The 18,093-nt window shown below is 40.7% G+C and overlaps 1 protein-coding gene across 7 annotated transcripts in view; it reads left to right on the forward strand.

Moving 5' to 3' along the window:
• Positions 1 to 18,093, forward strand: part of LOC106567991 (flotillin-2a) — a 48,107-nt gene that overhangs the window by 20,984 nt on the left and 9,030 nt on the right. For 2 of the 7 annotated variants that reach the window (XM_014137952.2, XM_045693556.1), the window contains exons 2-3: positions 6,259 to 6,340; positions 14,954 to 15,044. In XM_014137952.2, coding sequence (XP_013993427.1) covers positions 6,259 to 6,340; positions 14,954 to 15,044 — 173 coding nt within the window. Of the gene's footprint in view, positions 1 to 6,258; positions 6,341 to 14,953; positions 15,045 to 15,667; positions 15,828 to 18,093 lie in introns of all 7 variants that reach the window. The other 5 variants (XM_014137951.2, XM_045693555.1, XM_045693557.1 and 2 more) reach the window with 4 other exon arrangements.

The raw sequence follows: 18,093 nt of genomic DNA on the forward strand, positions 1-18,093 counted from the left end.
AGATCCACAGATGATGCAATCTCTATTACACTCCACACTGCCCTTTCCCACCTGGACAAAAGGAACACCTTTGTGAGAATGCTATTCATTGACTACAGCTCAGCGTTCAACACCCTAGTGCCCTCAAAGCTCATCACTAAAGACCCTGGGACTGTACACCTCCCTCTGCAACTGGTGGTGAGGGTAGGTAGCAACACATCCGCCACGCTGATCCTCAACATGAGGGCCCCTCGGGTGAGTGCTCAGTCCCCTCCTGTACTCTCTGTTCACTTATGACTGTGTGGCCAGGCATGACTCCAACACCAAGTTTGCCGACGACACAAGTGGTAGGCCTTATCACCGACAATGATGAGACCGCCTATAGGGTGAGGTCAGAGACCTGGCCGTGTGGTGCCCGGATAACAACCTCTCCCTCAACGTGACCAAGACAAAAAAGATAATTGTGGTCTACAGGGAAAAAGAGGACAGCGCACGCCCCCATTCTCATCGACGGGGCTGTAGTGAAGCAGGTTGAGAGCTTCAAGTTCCTTGGTGTCCACATCACCAACAAACTAACATGGTCCAACCACCAAGACAGTCGTGAAGAGGGCACGGCAAAGCCTATTCCCCCTCAGGAGACTGAAAGTTCAGCAGCTGCACCATCGAGAGCATCCTGACTGGTTGCATCACCGCATAGTTTGGCAACTTCTCGGCATCTGACCATAAGGCTCTACAGAGGGTAGCGCGTATGGCCCAAAACATCACTGGGGCCAAGCTTCCTGCCATCCAGGACCTCTATCCCAGGTGGTGTCGGAGGAAGGCCCTAAAAATTGTCAGACTCTAGCCACCCTAGTCATAGACTGTTCTCTCTAATACTGCACGGCAAGCGGTACCGGAGCGCCAAGTCTTGGTCCAAAAGGCTTTTTAACAGCTTCTACCCCCAAGCCAATAAGACTCCTGAACAACTAATCAAATGGCTGCCAAGACTATTTGCATTGCCCCCCCCCCCCCATCTTTTACGCTGCTGCTACTCTGTTTATTATCTATGCATAGTCACTTTAACTCTACCCATGTACATATTACTAAGCTGTGCCCCCGCACATTGACTTTGTACTGGTACCCCCTGTATATAGCCTCGCTACTGTTATTTTCTCTTTTTTTTCTTTACTGCATTGTTGGTTAAGGGCTTGCAAGTAAGCATTACACTAAGGTCTACACCTATTGTGTTTGGTGCATGTGACAAATACAATTTGATAACTGTCCATTATGAATAGACCACACACTAGTAACACGTAAGATATTCTCTTAGAATAAAAAAATGTTTAATAAAATGGGTCCTTTTTCAAAGAAACAAAGGCCTAGCCTTAGCGCATGAATCAACCGAGCCAAAATGTGATGCCATGCTTTTTAAGGGGTAAATTCTCACTCATTCCCATGGTGGCCTCTAGTATGTGGAGTCTGTCTGGCATCTGAAGTATTCTGAGGGAAGCAGAGCAGCAGCTGTGACTACAAGTCAGTCACTCCACTCACTGAAATAATCCATCCGTCCAGGGTCTGTTTCAGCATTGCTCCTCTCCACTTTGGAGACCTGCATTAAGACGTCCATCTTGTAATATGGCCCACACCCCTTATTACAAAATGTCAGTATGCAATGAGTGCTGAATGTCACTGGGAGTCTCTGACCAGCACGTAGGGCTGGGCAATATTGCATAAAAAGTCATCTAGATTTTTAAATTGAGTGGCATTTCACTATATATACATGCATGCATAGTACATTCAGATCCCTTGACTTTTTCCACATTTGGGTAAGTTACTGCCTTATTTTAGTTGTTTTTATTCCTCATCAATCTACACACAATACCCCATAATGACAAAGCAAAAACAGGGTTTTAGAAATTTTTCCTAATGTATAAAAAAAAATTTTCTGGTATCACATTTACATTCAGACCTGTTCCTCAGTACTTTGTTGAAGCACAATTGTCAGCAATTGGGTATGATGCTACAAGCTTGGCACACCTGTATTTGGGGAGTTTCTCACATCCTTTGCAGATCCTCTAAGGCTGGATTGGGAGCATCGCTGCACAGCTATTTTCAGGTCTCTCCAGAGATGTTGGCTCGGGTTCAAGTCTGGGCTCTGGCTGGGTCACTCAAGGACATTAAGAGATTTGTTCCAAAAACCACTCCTGTGTTTTTCTTGGCTGTGTGCTTAGGGTCGTTGTCCTGTTGGAAGGTGAACCTTCGCCCCAGTCTGAGGTCCTGTGCGCTCTGGAGCAGGTTTTCAAGGATCGCTCTGTACTTTGCTCCGTTCATCTTTCCCTCGACCCTGACTAGTCTCCTAGTCCCTGCTGCTGAAAATCCTCCCCACATCATAATGCTGCCACCACCATGCTTCACCGTAGGAATGCTGCCAGGTTTCCTCCAGACATGACACCTGGCATTCAGGCCAAATAGTTCAATCTTGGTTTTATCAGACCAGAGAATCTTGTTTCTCATGGTCTGAGAGCCCTTTAGGTGCCTTTTGGCATACTCCAAGCGGACTGTCATGTGCCTTTTTACTGAGTGGCTTCCGTCTGACCACTCTACCATAAAAGCCTGATTGGTGGAGTGCTGCAGAGATGGTTGTCCTTCTGGAACGTTCTCCCATCTCCACAGAGGAACTCTGGAGCTCTGTCAGTGACCATCAGGTTCTCCCCCGATTGCTCAGTTTGTCCAGGCGGCCAGCTCTAGAAAGAGCCATGAGGGTTCCAAACTTCTTCCATTTAAGAATGATGGAGGCCACTGTTCTTGGGGACCTTATATGCTGAAGATGTTTTTGGTACCCTTCTCCAGATCTGTGCCTCGACACAATCCTGTCTCAGAGCTCTACTGACAATTCCTTCGACCTCATGGCTTGGTTTTTGCTCTGACATGCACTGTCAACTGTGGGACCTTATATAGACCAGGTGTGTGCCTTTCCAAATCATGTCCAATCAATTGAATTTACCACAGGTGTTTCTACAATCAAGTTGTAGAAACAGTGCAAGGATGATCAATGGACACAGGATGCCCCTGAGCTCATTTTCGAGTCTCATAGCAAAGGGTCTGAATACTTATGTAAATAAGGTATTTCAGTGAATTTTTTTAAAATAAATTTGTAAACATTTCTAAAAATGTTTTTGCTTTGTGTGTAGATTGATGAGAATTGTTTTATTTAATCTATTTTAGAATGAGGCTGTAACAAATGTGAAAAAAGGGAAGGGGTCTGAATACTTTCCAAATGCACTGTATTTGTATGTTTAGTGTTACATTTCTTGATCAGTCTTTCTTGATCAAAATGTCTGCCCCCATCGCTGTGAACATCTCAGAGCTCTAGCTTGGATTTCTGAACTTATGAACTCGCCTTTCATCTCATATTAGTCTTTCTTGTCTGTCTGACAAATGGAAAGTGTTTTTTTTGTTTAAAATCGATGAATTATTTTAGATTAATGGCTATAAATCTCTCCATGTGCTACCGTGATGAAACCACTCTCTCTACAATGTTGCTCCATCCTCAGTTTTCTCCTATCACAGCCATTAAACTCTTAACTGTTTTAAAGTCACCATTGCCCTCATGGTGAAATCACTGAGCGGTTTCCTTACTCACAGGCGTCCTTCCTAATCTCAGTTGCCGGAATCTTTGGATGGTTATCAATACACCCAATCACTACAAAGGTTAATTAATAACTTCACCATGCTCAAAGAGATATTTAGTGTCTGCTTTATCTTTTTTACCCATACAATTATCTGTATGTGTGGGATGCAGGGATAATGTAGTTATTCAAAAATCATGGTACACACTATTGCACAGAGTGAGTCCATGCAAATTTTTACTCAACTTATTTAGCCTTGCCATAACAGGGGTTGAATACTTGTAAAACTTTCAATAAACATAATTCCACTTTGAGATGATGGGGTATTGTGTGTAGGCCAGTGACACAATCTCAATTTAATCAATTTTAAATGCAGGCTTTAACGTGGAAAAAGTCAAGGGGTGTGAATACTTTCTGAAGGCACTGTAAATAGCCTTTGCGCGTGATGCCCTTGCAGCTAAACTGTCATTCTATAGGCCTAATAGTAAGTTAGAGATTGTTTGCAGTCAAGACAAGCCAGCAGCTCCCCCTCGTGTGTGTGTGTGGGGGTGTCGTGAAAGCTGGACATTTCTGGTCAACAGCCAGAAATGCTTGACGCTCTTAGATGTTACTGCTTGCTGTGAGTTTTTTAAACCTGTATTGCTTGTGGTTTATCAGGGCCAGAATACCTTTTTTCACACACACACTATAAAATGATTGAATCACACAAATCATGTGAGAAACAACAGCAGACATTTTATTAATGTGAAATGAAACCTTGTTGTCATGATCTGCAAGGAAGCTTAGAAAGTCTTGTGTTTATTAAAGAAAATGCTAGGCTATTTATTTTGGATGTGGTTCATACAAGGAATGATTCTTTAATTTCCTCTCAGGTCTACAGTACCTTAGGCAAACTGCATTTCCTCAAATTTGGGAGGGATATTGCACATGCTTGTCTGGGTAGATGAACAGACAATGTTCCCTTGGCATGAAACATTTCTCTACAGTGTGCCCTATTGAACACGACCCTGGTTGCCCTTACAGCTGACAGTCATTCTCATGTCACATCCTGACCATAGTAAGTTGTTATTTTCTATGGTAGAGTAGGTCAGGGCGTGAAGGGGGTTTTCTAGTTTAGTTTTTCTATGTTCTATATTGGGTTGTTCTAGTTTTGTATTTCTATGTTGGGCTCTGTTTGGATGATCTCCAATCAGAGGCAGCTGGTCATCGTTGTCTCTAATTGGAGGTCATATTTAAATTGGTGTTTGTCCCACCTGGGTTTGTGGGAGATTGTTTTTGAGTACGTGTATGTTCACTCTGCGTCACGGTTTTTTTTTTGGGGGGGGGGGGGTTATTCACTTTAATTATATGTATTGTAAAGTTTCACAGTGAAAATAAAATGTGGAACGACACACACGCTGCACTTTAGTCCACTGCTCCTTTTGACAACCGTGACATCTCTACACTCCTCAAATGAATTTGCTCCTTCTGCAAGGCAGCTATAATAGACTGGTGGGTTGTTGAGCAACAAACCCGAGGTGTGCACAACTGGTGGGGTTAACTTAGAAACAAAAGATTGACAACATTTAAATTTATATTTCCTCTACATTTTATTGAAAACATAAATACATTTGCACAATGTGCACTTTTCTCTCAAATACATTGTTACTTGTTATTTAGCTAGGTAAGAATCTTTTGTTATATTAGCATAGACGTGATGAGTCAAAACACCTTAAGACATGGTATCAATAACAAGATATGAGTTGCCTACGATTCCCCACATGGCAGCTTCCTTGTCATAGCTAGGAACTATTTGACCATCAAGAATCATAACACAGTTCTGCCCCGTCAATGCGCCATGCATCGCTTTCGTGACGTCATCTAACCTGTCGGAAGAATGAAGGGAGTGGCCAAATAATCCCCTTAATGTGATAGCTGTCTTTGTTAGTGTATTTACTCTAGACTTTATCATAGCCTGGGGGCCGACAACTACTACCAGTAAAAACCCTTTTTAACTGCCATTTGTTAGCACAATTGTGTTTTCCAGAACTTGATTTCTCATTTGCGTGTGAGCTAACTTTCCTGCAGTAGAAGTGTCACCACCACCATCAATTGGGGTTTGTTGGTGTATGTGGAGCAAGTGTTGAAGTGTAAGTGCCAGGGGAAGTTCTTAGTGAGAGGGTTTAGTTTGTGGTCTACAGAAGGCTTGTTGTGATTGTAAATCAGTTAAATAACTAGTTTCTACATGAGGCCTAAAACACTCACAAATACACTGAACTAAGAGGGGAATAACACTACATACAATATGACACTGTAATAGGTTAACACTAAATTGGGTTTGTTTGTAGGCATGTGGAGGGGTGGTACAGCTTTGGTTGACTAGATACCCTATGACTTTATGGTTCATTGATATAGTACTGTAGCAAAGCATTTCAATCCCAATCTACATTCAGTTTGTTATTGACCTATATTCTAACCACTACCACCCACTCCTCCCTGGTATCTCAGCTCTTCAAACTCAGGTCTGATACCATGATACTGGTCTGGTTTACTATGGTCGAATAATAGTGTAATACTCTGATAATGATACTGCGGTGCAATGACAATGACTGTGTAAAATACAGTACTATTTCTATGGTGTTATCATTAGTGGTTACAATGTCATGCTCATGTTGTCTGTGTTGACCAACAGGTGGTTGCTGTGGCTCCGATGGGAAGACCTATGTGGTGGGAGGCTGGTCATGGGCCTGGTGGCTCATCACAGACATCCAGAGGTAAGGAAAGGGTGTAACCCATTCACAGGATTTAGGTAGCCTACAGTTTGGAATTATACACCAACGCAATGGAGTGATTTAGGTGCCAACAAACTGTATTTGAATTCAATATTTCTGAATTTGTATTTAGATATGCCTATTGAATTTGAATTCAATATTTTGGGGTTTGTAATGAACAAAGTGAACCATTGAATTAATAAATTGAACTTGAATAAATATTGCATTCAGTTTTAAAATTGGATATTTAAATAGAATATGTATTTCAATATTGCATTCATTGTCTGCTTAAAACTAGACTTGATAAATGTTGAATTTAAATATTGAATTGCAAAACTGAATGCAATATTCAGTTTCAAATCCTAAAACACAAGTTCACTTTATGAATTCAATGATTACATTTTGTGCATTACAAATTCATAAATATTGAATTCAAGTACAGTTTCTGTTGGCACTGAAATCGCTCTACACTGCCCAAACATCCATTTGTGCCTATTGTTTGTTGGTAGACAAATGAGTATTTTTAAACCTCAACGCCATATTTAAAACTGCCCATTTATCCTGACATCTACACCACACATTTAAACATCTTTCCAAGCTACATTAGATATTATAGTCTCTTCACCAACACAAAGGAAAATGAGCTTTGTTATATTATAAACTGGACAAGTGGTTTGTGTGTGTAAACACAGCGCATCACTGCACCCACTACTCAGCTGCTCTCGAACACAACATTGCGGCTAACAACCCCTGTACACACTACAGCACAGCATTGAAATGGAAAGACAAACACTGACAGAGGTTAGGGAAGGTCAGGTGCAGTTCAATCTCGCAGAATTCTGTTCTCCTGTAGAGACGGATAATATTACAGTTGGCCTGTATTTAACAAATCAACATTTTAGCTTCCACAGCGCATATGATAGTTGTGAAATCAAGTCGGAATGATTAAAACATTTGCAGTGATAGTTTTTATATCTCTGAACACAGCAAATCCCATTACAATTTATTTGATGCATTTTCCCTTAACTACATGTACAGTATTGTTAATGTTATGAATTTAATGTATTATGTGTATGTTTGTTCCCTCTTTGTCTCTTTGTTTCTGCCATGCTAACTAACATGCCTTGCCTGGTATGTGTGTCTCTCTCTGCCCTGCCGTGTCTTGGGGATGATGTCCGAACTAGCTTAAAGCTATAAGGACAAGTTGTGAATCCCAAACCACCCCCTCTCTTCTACCAACTCGCTCAGAGGGCCCTCCGTTATCACGTGTTGCTAACGAAACTTCAAGGGTGACTTCCAGAGAGTGGCGATGGGCTCAATACACCCATCAACTTCAGGACACACTCCTGACTTGAATGATGCAATTCATGTTCCACTTTTAAATAATAAAACGAGCATGAAATTCAAATTAATAAACCCCACCCCCGTCGTTTTACAAGATATAAACCTCAGTAACATTTCATTTGGAGGTATTTCGTCTGTTACATGTGTCAAGTCTTGAAATAAGTCATCAACAAATGCATGTGACGTATAATTAGGCACGCCTCTTCTTTTGTATGAAATTCTAACATTTTGCAGTGTGTTAGCAACACTGATGCCTGCAACCTGGCTGGCTCGGTCTAAATGGCGATCTGAGGGTCTAATTAGCCCCTGCACCTTCAATCATTTTCACTCCCTCAGATTTGGGACACTTGTGCAAATGGAGGAGGTGCGCGTAAACGTGCAAATGGAGGGGCGAGGGGAGGGGGGTGATTTGGGATTCAGCCAAGGGCTTTTGTCTAGTAGTTGCTAGGATACCTGCCATTAAGGCTCTAAATAAAGTGAAGTAGAGGCATGGATGGCTCAAGTGTTTGTTGCCTGTGGCGCTCTTTTAAGGTTGTTTTCACACTTGGTCCCCTTCAGAAAAAATTTGTGCCGTTTTTGGATATTGATTAGTGATTGTCAAGGATGCACAAAGTTCCGATTTTGATTTATTTTTTATTTTTTTTGCATTGTGCTCTATAGGCTAAGAGTTTCAAACTTTATTCGATTGTGGGGGTTGGATAGTGTAAAGCACTAAAGATAAGACAAAATAATTGTAATCAAGTCGCTCTGGATAAGAGCGTCTGCTAAATGACTAAAATGTAAAATACTATTAACATGTAAATATGTTAACAATAATATTTACATATAGCAGAAGAATAACTGCAGATGAAATAATGCTGTCATTGAAAATTGTACACCCAATGAGAAGACAACATATTTGATGAGAATCACAACTAAAATCAATTCTCGCTCTTAAAGGGGCAAGCTGCCTAAGCTTTAAGAGCTAGAATTGATGTTAGTTGTGATTCTCATCAAATATGTTGTCTTCTCATTGGGTGTACAATTTTCAATTACAGCATTATTTCATCTGCAGTTATTCTTCTGCCATTTATTCTGTTAAATTTAAATATTTTTGTTAACATATTTACATGTTAATAGTATTTTACATTTTTGTCATTTAGCAGACACTCTTATCCAGAGTGACTTGATTATAATTATTGTCTTTATCTTTTAACTAAATGCAATCTATTAGCTTCCAAAATGTAAGTAGGTACAGTGCCTTGAGTAAGTATTCATACCACTTGATTTATTCCACATTTTGTTGTTACAGCCCGAATTCAAAATTGATTAAATGTTGTTGTTTTTTTCACCACATCTAAACACAACACCCATAATGACAAAGTGAGAACATTGAAGTCAATACTTTGTAGAAGTACATTTGGCAGCGATTACAGCTTTGAGTATTTCTGGGTAAGTCTCTAAGAGCTTTCCGCACCTGGATTGTAGGCTACTGTGGCTATTTCATCATAATGTACCGTTGAAGTTGGAAGTTTAAATACACTTAAGTTGGAGTCATTAAAACTAGTTTTTCAACTACTCCACAAACTTCTTGTTAACAAACTAGTTTTGGCAAGTCGGTTAGGACATCTACTTTGTGCATGACACAAGTCATTTTTCCAACAATTGTTTACAGACAGATTATTTCACTTATAATTCACTTTATCACAATTCCAGTGGGTCAGAAGTTTACATACACTAAGTTGACTGTGCCTTTAAACAGCTTGGAAAATTCCAGAAAATGATGTCATGGCTTTAGAAGCTTCTGATAGGCTAATTGACGTAATTTCAGTCAATTGGAGGTGTGGCTGTATTTCAAGGCCTACCTTTCAACTCAGTGCCTCTTTGGGAAGTGCCTCATGGGAAAATCAAAAGATATCAGCCAAGACCTCAAAAATAATTGTAGACCTCCACAAGTCTGGTTCATTCAGGCAATTTCCAAACGCCTGAAGGTACCACGTTCATCTGTTCAAACAATAGTATGCAAGTATAAACACCATGGGGCCACACAGACGTCATACCGCTCAGGAAGGAGATGCATTCTGTCTCCTAGAGATGAACGTACTTTGGTGCAAAAAGTGCAAATCAATCCCAGAACATCAGCAAAGGACCTTGTGAAGATGCTGGAGGAAACGGATACAAAAGTATCTATATCCACAGTAAAACGAGTCCTATATTGACATAACCTGAAAGGCTGCTCAGCAAGGAAGAAGCCACTGCTCCAAAACCACTATTAAAAAAAGCCAGACTACGGTTTGCAACTGCACATGGGGACAAAGATTGTACTTTTTGGAGAAATGTCCTCTGGTCTGATGAAACAAAAATAGAACTGTTTGGCCATAATGCCCATCGTTATGTTTGGAGGGAAAAGGGGGATGCTTTCAAGCCGAAGAACATCATCCCAACGGTGAAGCACAGGGGTGGCAGCATCATGTTGTGCGGGTGCTTTGCTGCAGGAGGGACTGGTGCACGTCACAAAATAGATGTTATGAGGCAGGAAAATTATGTGGATATATTGAAGCAACATCTCAAGACATCAGTCAGGAAGTTAAAGCTTGGTTGCAACTGGGTCTTCCAAATGGACAATGACCCCAAGCATACTTCCAAAGTTGTGGCAAAATGGCTTAAGGACAACAAAGTCAAGGTATTGGAGTGGCCATCACAAAGCCCTGACCTCAATCCTATAGAAATTGTGTGGGCAGAACTGAAAAAGCATGTGCGAGCAAGGATGCCTACAAACCTGACTCAGTTAAACCAGCTCTGTCAGGAGGAATGGGCCAAAATTCACCCAACTTATTGTGGAAGCTTGTGGAGGCTACCCAAAACGTTTGACCCAAGTTAAACAATTTAAAGGCAATGCTACCAAATACTAATTGAGTATGTAAACTGCTGACCCACTGGGAATGTGATGAAAGAAATACAAGTTGAAATCATTTTCTCTACTATTATTCTGACATTTTCACATTCTTAAAATAAAGTGGTGATCCTAACTGACCTAAGACAGGGAATTTTTACTAGGATTAAATGTCAGGAATTGTGAAAAACTAAATGTATTTTGCTAAGGTGTATGTAAACTTCCGACTTCAACTGTAGACCTACCAGAGTAGCCTAACATCAAAAACAATGGAAATGGCTGTTCTATCATTCAGTCTACAGTAGCATCCAATGTGTGGTGTTCAATGTAGAACTACATTCCATGAAACTTTAGAAGAAAAAGAAAACATGCAGGGCTTGACATTAGTCCTTCATACAAGGTGACTGAAAATGTTTTGTTCAAGAAACCACTTTGTAGAGTACGGGCTGAATAGTGTGTGAATTCAATAAAATCCTACTCTGATGCGTTCTGCCTACAATAAAATCTGTTACATAGTTTGTTTTATTTCGGTATGAAAGTGGCTAATATTGCGTGTCACAATTGCCACAGTAAAGTGAAATGTAGATATTGCTAATACATTAGCACCGCATATTGGCTTTGCTTGAGTTACCCTGCCAATGCATTGTTTGGGCCATTTAAAATATATATAGATAGATATCTATCTATCACAATAAAAAATAAAAAATAAATTCACAATAAAAAAAATATCTATTTCACAATTTGAGCTAGGCTATATGATCACACTGGTAATAGATCCGTTGTATTACTTGTGAAGCAAAGTTGAGTGAGCATACATTTTAATCATTTGCTTTTTTATTTTACTGGGCTGATGGTACCTGCATCTGATGGTCAGTCTCAGCAGAGGGAGAGCAGCAGACTGAGGGTCCGACTCTCAACATCCATCCGCTCTCCCTTTCCTCCACTGACACTGACCAAAACGGGACACAGTCTTCCAGCTGATGGTGAATCTTGAGTCACACCACATTATTTCTGCCTTGTGTACAAATTAATGTTGTTACTCCTATGAATAGAGAGTGAAATATTCCTCGATATAAAAAAGCCCAAGCCACTAAAAATAACAATGCAAGCCTATAGATATTCATTACTGCTGCAGTAGTTGTTGTAGCGCTGAGTGGAAATGGGAAGAACAAGCATTTTATGGCTTATGCAAAGTGTTGACAGTGCTGAGTAAGAACTTAAACATGAACTCACTAGTCATGGTTTTGAAATCTCACAACCTGTAGCTTTCTTTAATGCCTGCTACGTTACTGCAGACACGGTAATCTGAGCCATCGGGTAGGCCTATAGTGCACTTAATTTGCTCTCTGGGCCTGCAAGGAAGCCACCATTTTCCTTTAGACACATGAAATGGTTCAAAATGGCAACAGTTCACCTACTCGGTGTGCAGAGCAGCTGAATTGGGTGCACCTACCGCCAACAGCCCTAGACAAAAAATGTAAAATAGGAAAACAAGGCTTTTATCGTAGTTTATTTTTACAGAAGTGTTCAATCTCGTGCTTCTCTCTGTGGGCAGATATTTCTGAGCTGAGCGGTAGTCTTGGCTAGTGCGCGCACAGCTTAGAGGGAACATTGTGTCGGAAGCTTTCCACAGAGCTGCTGGCCCGGGTTGATTCCAATGCTTCCCACAGTTATGTCAAGTTGGCTGGATGTCCTTTGGGAGGTGGACCATTCTTGATACACACACACACACACACACAGGAAACTGTTGAGTGGAAAAACCCAGCAGTGTTGCAGTTCTTGAGACAAACCGGTGCGTCTGGCACCTGCCATATCACATAGCACTTAAATATTTTGTTTTGCCCAGTCACCCTCTGAATGGCATACATGCATAATCCAATTGTCTTGAGGCTTAAATAATTATTTAACCTGTCTCCTCCCCTTCCTCAACACTGATTTTAAAGTGGATTTAACAAGTGACATCAATAAGGGATCGTAGCTTTCACCTGGGTTTACCTGGTCAGTCTATGTCATGGAAAGAACAGGTGTTCTTAATGTTTGTATAATCAATGTAGATTTGGCCTTATTTTTTTAATTATTGTTCTGCTGAAAGGTGAATTCATTACCCAGGGTCTGGTGGCAGGCAGACTGAGCAAGGCTTTCTAGGGTTTTGCCTGTGCTTAGCTCTATTCTGTTTAGTGAGTTATTTTTTTCTTTTTTTTTTCAGGATAAAAAAACAAAAAAACATTGTCTTTAAGGATTACAAGCATACCCATAACATGATGCAGCCACTTTCATGCTTGAAAATATGGAGCGGTACTCAGTAATGTGTTGTATTGGATTTGCCCCAAACATAACAGGACACTTTGAAACTTCTATTCAGGACAAAATGTTAATAGCTTTTCTGTAGTTTTTGCAGTATTACTTTAGTGCCCTTGTTTTTTTTCTTGGTTTTTTTCTACCTATAGTTGCCCTTTGCGAGGCATTGGAAAACCTCCCTGGTCTTTGTGGTTGAATCTGTGTTTTGGCATGCCATAACAAAGGGGTTGAATAATTATTGACTCAACATTTCAGCTTTTCATTTTTAATAATTAGAATTAAAAAAAATCAAAACACAGTTCCACTTTGACGTTATGGGGTATTGTGTAACAATGTCAATTTAGTCCATTATAAATTCAGGCTGTAACACAGCAAGATTTTTAAAAAGTTAAGGGGTGTGAATACTTTCTGAAGGCACTGTATATCTAGCTGTCTGATAACACGTCCTGATGGAATGGCTTGTCCTGCACTTTGTAAAAATCCAGAGTGCATTAAGTGAATGTTGGAAAAAGTTGTGGGTTCCTTTCGAAACATAGCAATGTTGATGCAAAGAGGACTTGGACCACAAAATAGATTAATTGAATTGGCAAAAGAGTTGAGGCCTCATTCAAAGGCAAGGGCAGTGTGAATACAAAGAGGACTGAGTTCTTTAGTTTTTTTTGAGGGGGGGGTTTACCCCAGAGTTGACTTAAAAAATACTGAGATCGGTTCTTTTGAAGAGGACTATATTTGAAAACACCCTAAGAAAGAAGATCTCCTAATCTAGCCTGGTCCCTGATCGGTTTGTTCTGTTTGGCATGCCAACAATGACCATAGAAGTTGGCTTTACAGCACAGATTTCCAGCCTCTAGTTGGACCTCACATATTTCCCATCGATGATACTAATATATTTTTAACACCTTTCCTATAATTTTGGATGATGAAATAAATATGAGAAAGGACATCCACGTGCAGTTTTTTTTTTTTTTTTTTTTTTGCCATCCCCATCTGCATTAGCTGGTAGCCATTAGTTCTTAGCCGTTACCAGCTGGAGAATGGGTCAGGCCCTGAAGGGGGTAACCATAGCTCCCAGCCTCTTCCCGTTAGTGATGCAGCAATCTTATTAGTGTCTCTGGCCCAATGAGACTTTGATCCCTTTCTCCCATAACACAGACAGAGAAGGAGTCAGAGGCCTGGGGAAGTGATGCTGCAGCCAGCCCCTCCCCTGACTCGGTCTCTCTCAGACATGGACACTGAAGCTGAGAGACTGCTAACCTTAACTCTTGTTGATGGGGAGCTTCTGAGGACTCGGCCAGCTTCTAAATGCACTTCAGCTCTGTCAGTCAGTGGATCTAACATTGATTTGATGTTAGTGTTCTTAGCTATGTTGTAGACATAGTGTGTGTGTGTGTGAGAGCAGTGAAACTCATTTTGGGCTGAATATTCACATTGTATTATTATTACTACTCAATCAATTGCTTTGTTGTCAATACTGTCTTAAACCTTTTCAGCTTGAGATCCAAATGAGAAATTAACAGTCCTCTCATAACTCACATGCCCAGGGCCCACTTTGGGTCCCGACCCATAGTTTAAGAAACCCTGCTCTAGACTTCTTTAGCGAGCCTCAACAAAGCAGTAGAGATTGTCATTAGGGACTTGCATTTTTGAGTAATCTCTTGTGCCTTAATCTCAGATGTGGTTTTAAGAATGCTGCTGGGTTGACCAATCCTTCCCCGTGACTCTTGCCCTTTGTCCTAGTTGTTGCTGTCTGTTGTGTTGTGGAGAGAACTGACTGGCTGTGCTGTGTTCGTGCTTGTAATGTAAACACCAGCATACTAGCATTAGATCATTGATCGACTGGAGAAGCCTTTGGTTCCATCTGAAGCTCTCTGACTCTGGTGGTTAGGTTACACAATGGTTCCTTTTTTGCTGTAGAGTCTGGTCTATGGCGTAGGCCTAGACTAGAGATACCGATGCCACTTCCTCCTAGAGTATATTCTCGTTCTAATCCCTCCCCTCTCACCCCTGACCCTACTCTACTGACATCCCTAACAGCTACTGTACGCATATACTACACTCACTGTCCTGCCTCTCCTATTCCTACAACTCTATCACCTGCCTAGGATGTCTCTGGAGATAATGACCATCCTCTGTCGCTGTGAGAATATCGAAACCTTGGAGGGTGTCCCCCTGGATGTGACAGGGGTGGCTCAGGTAATTCTTCAGACAGCCACGAAAAGACTACAAAGACCAGAAAGACAACAGTCGGGCACGGACTGACTGGTCAAGAACCAAACAAAATGTCAGAGGCAAACGGGTGGACTAACTGGCTAACTAATGTCTCTCTCTGTTTTTCCTTCTTTCTCCATGTCATGTTCTCTCCCTTTGCACTGGAAGGGAGAGAGAGTCAGCGGTCTGTCATTAACCTGTTCTATGGGCTTTGCTACACAGCTAACCTCTGTGTTCGTTAACTCACTCCTATGGGCTTTGGCAACAGGGTCCCCATAATGAATGCTCTGAGAAAGGGATGTAAAGAAGGGTCCCACCATTGCTAGCTATTACACTGTTGATAAACAAGTTAACATGACTTGATATTTATTTCAATATGGTGATTCAATTCACATCACAACTACATTTGAGAATCCAATGATATTTTGAGCTCTGGGAAAAAAAGCATTCTATTTCATCCTGTTGTCACATCCCTGGAGGAGGAGTCCTTTGAGTGAATGTTAATATTTTATTTCCTTCACTTTTTGTGTTTTTACTCCCCTTATATTCATTTGCTATCACTTCCCTCCAGAACATGCCTATTTTTATTTTTTCCACATTCTCCACAGGATAACCCTTGAGATTATGACCCTGCAGCCCAAGTGTGAGGATGTAGAGACAGCGGAGGGTGTAGCTATTACTGTCACTGGGGTGGCACAGGTAAAGCACCTACCTACTGTACCACACCTACCTTCTGAGAATGGACTGGAATGCCTCTTTCAGCTCAAGGCGGGTTGGGTTCAGCCTCCATACATCTTTGCATTTTAGTCATTTAGCAGAAGTTCTTATCCAGTGCAATTTACTGGAGCAATTAGGATTAAGTGTCTTGTTTGAGCACATTGACAGATTTTTTTTCACCTAGTCTGCTCAGGGATTCGAACCAGTGACCTTTCAGTTACTGGTCTAACTCTTAATTGCTAGACTACCTGCCATCCCCAAGGGGGATTGGTGCCATGGCTGTGACGGAGGGTCAATCATTCTCCTGATAGAAGTTATGATGACAGAAGAAATGCCTCCAATTATTAACATTGCATTATTATAAATTAACTGCAATATCCATGGTTTCAAACTTGTGGAAGTATATTGTACATGTCTATATATAAAAAAATAATACTTTTTTTTTTAAACCTAATTGACTATACAACTAGAAATATATGTCAAGACAACATTTTCCAAAATGGAGATGTATGGTTCTTTGTTGCAAGAGTTCAGTTATTTCAGACCCCGTTTACTTTACACTAAACAAGAAAGCCTGTGTAAACCGATATGGTGGAATGTAAGAAATGGTGTGTCCGTGGTCAAGTGTAATGGAGTGAACACCATACTTCATGAAGTCTCTCATTCCTGGCTGGATACGTCATTTTGCAAACCGGATTTGTTATAGATTTCTTAAAAAAAAAAAAAATGTAAACATCTCCGTGCTGCAAATGATTTGGCCCATGTATATTACTAATTATAAACTGGGTGGTTCAAACCCTGAATGCTGATTGGCTGACAGCTGTGGTATATCAGACTGTATACCATGGGTATGACAAAACATTTATTTTTACTGCTCTAATTATGTTGGTAACCAGTTTATAATAGCAATAAGGCACCTTGGGGGTTTGTGATAAATGGCCAATGTACCATGATGGCTGAAGGCTGTGTCCAGGCCCTCTGTAGTGCGTCGTGCCTAAGAACAGCCCTTAGCCGGGGTATATTGGCCATATACTACACCTTCTTGGGCCTTATTGCTTAAATATACCCTATATATTGCTCAAGCAGGAATTATAGTGATGAATCTAATGTCCATGAATATCAGGTGGAACTAGCTGTTTGTGGAGAATTATTGACCTTCATATCAAGGCAGAAACAGTCTAGACATTGCTTGTAAATCTCTGCCTTTGAGTCTTCCTTGAAAGGGGTACAAGGGAGCTGAATAAAGTCTGACATGTTTCTTTTGACTCCCAACATTTACATTCTTTTGTGTTCACACTAATTTCCTTTTTGTATTGTAACCTTTTCTGTGCCAAAAGCCTGATTCATTTTGTTAGCCCCCCTAGTGCCAATCTGCAGTGAAAGTCTGATTAACAGTGATTTTCAAAGTTATAACTAGCAAATGTTAATTCAATGTGAGTATGCAACTTCAAGTTTCCCTGCATTTTATTTTAGATTTTATTTATTAATTCTCACTGGACATTTGTCTTATTTACGACTAATCTAGTGTATGTGTAATTTTTTTACAACCAATTCAATTACTTCTAAACTGCAGAAGTAATCGAATTTCTAAACTTCAGTAGCCACAAGTTGTATGATGTTCCATTTCTTACTTTCCCAGTCTGTCTAGTAGGCATGACTACAATGTGCCCACTGATGCAGAGGAAGCTTTAACGCTGCACTTCCCTAATGAGGTCTAAATGATTGGATGAGCCTAAACAAGCCTGCTGTCCTGGTTTCTATGGTAACAGGAGTTATGTGGCACCTGAAGATTAGTCTTTGAAATGTGTTTTTCAATGAGACACTCCCTGCTCAAAGTAATGGGATTGGCTCAGTACAGATGTGGATATACCCACCTTCCTTTTGACCTTTAACACACCCATAGGATGTCTCTTATTTCTCATATGACCTTTTACTACAATATTGATAGCTCTAAACAGGTGTCCACATGATTGTGAAACTGGAAGAGTGAGTTCTGTCTCTTGGCAACCTCTCTGGCAACCTCCTAAGTGGGCGGCTTCTATTTTAACCAGATAACAGGGCCCTCCCACATAACATAACACAACGAAAGTAGTTTCCCACGAAAGTCATTAATGTGAAAGTAGGTTGTTTCAATAAGCACTGCAGTCAGGAAACATTTGTATTAGTTCCGATCATCAGGCTCATATTTTCTGTTTTTTTTTTTCTTTCGCTTTGTTTTGCTTAAATACTCTGCCCACCCTTTTTAGAGTATGCTGGAGGAATCGTGGCGTTAGCAGGGGGGGTTGGGGTGTAAGGGTGGCGTAGGGCACATTTGCAC

This window comes from Salmo salar, chromosome ssa13 (genome assembly GCF_905237065.1).
Source record: "Salmo salar chromosome ssa13, Ssal_v3.1, whole genome shotgun sequence".
In the NCBI taxonomy this organism is placed as follows: Eukaryota; Metazoa; Chordata; class Actinopteri; order Salmoniformes; family Salmonidae; genus Salmo; species Salmo salar.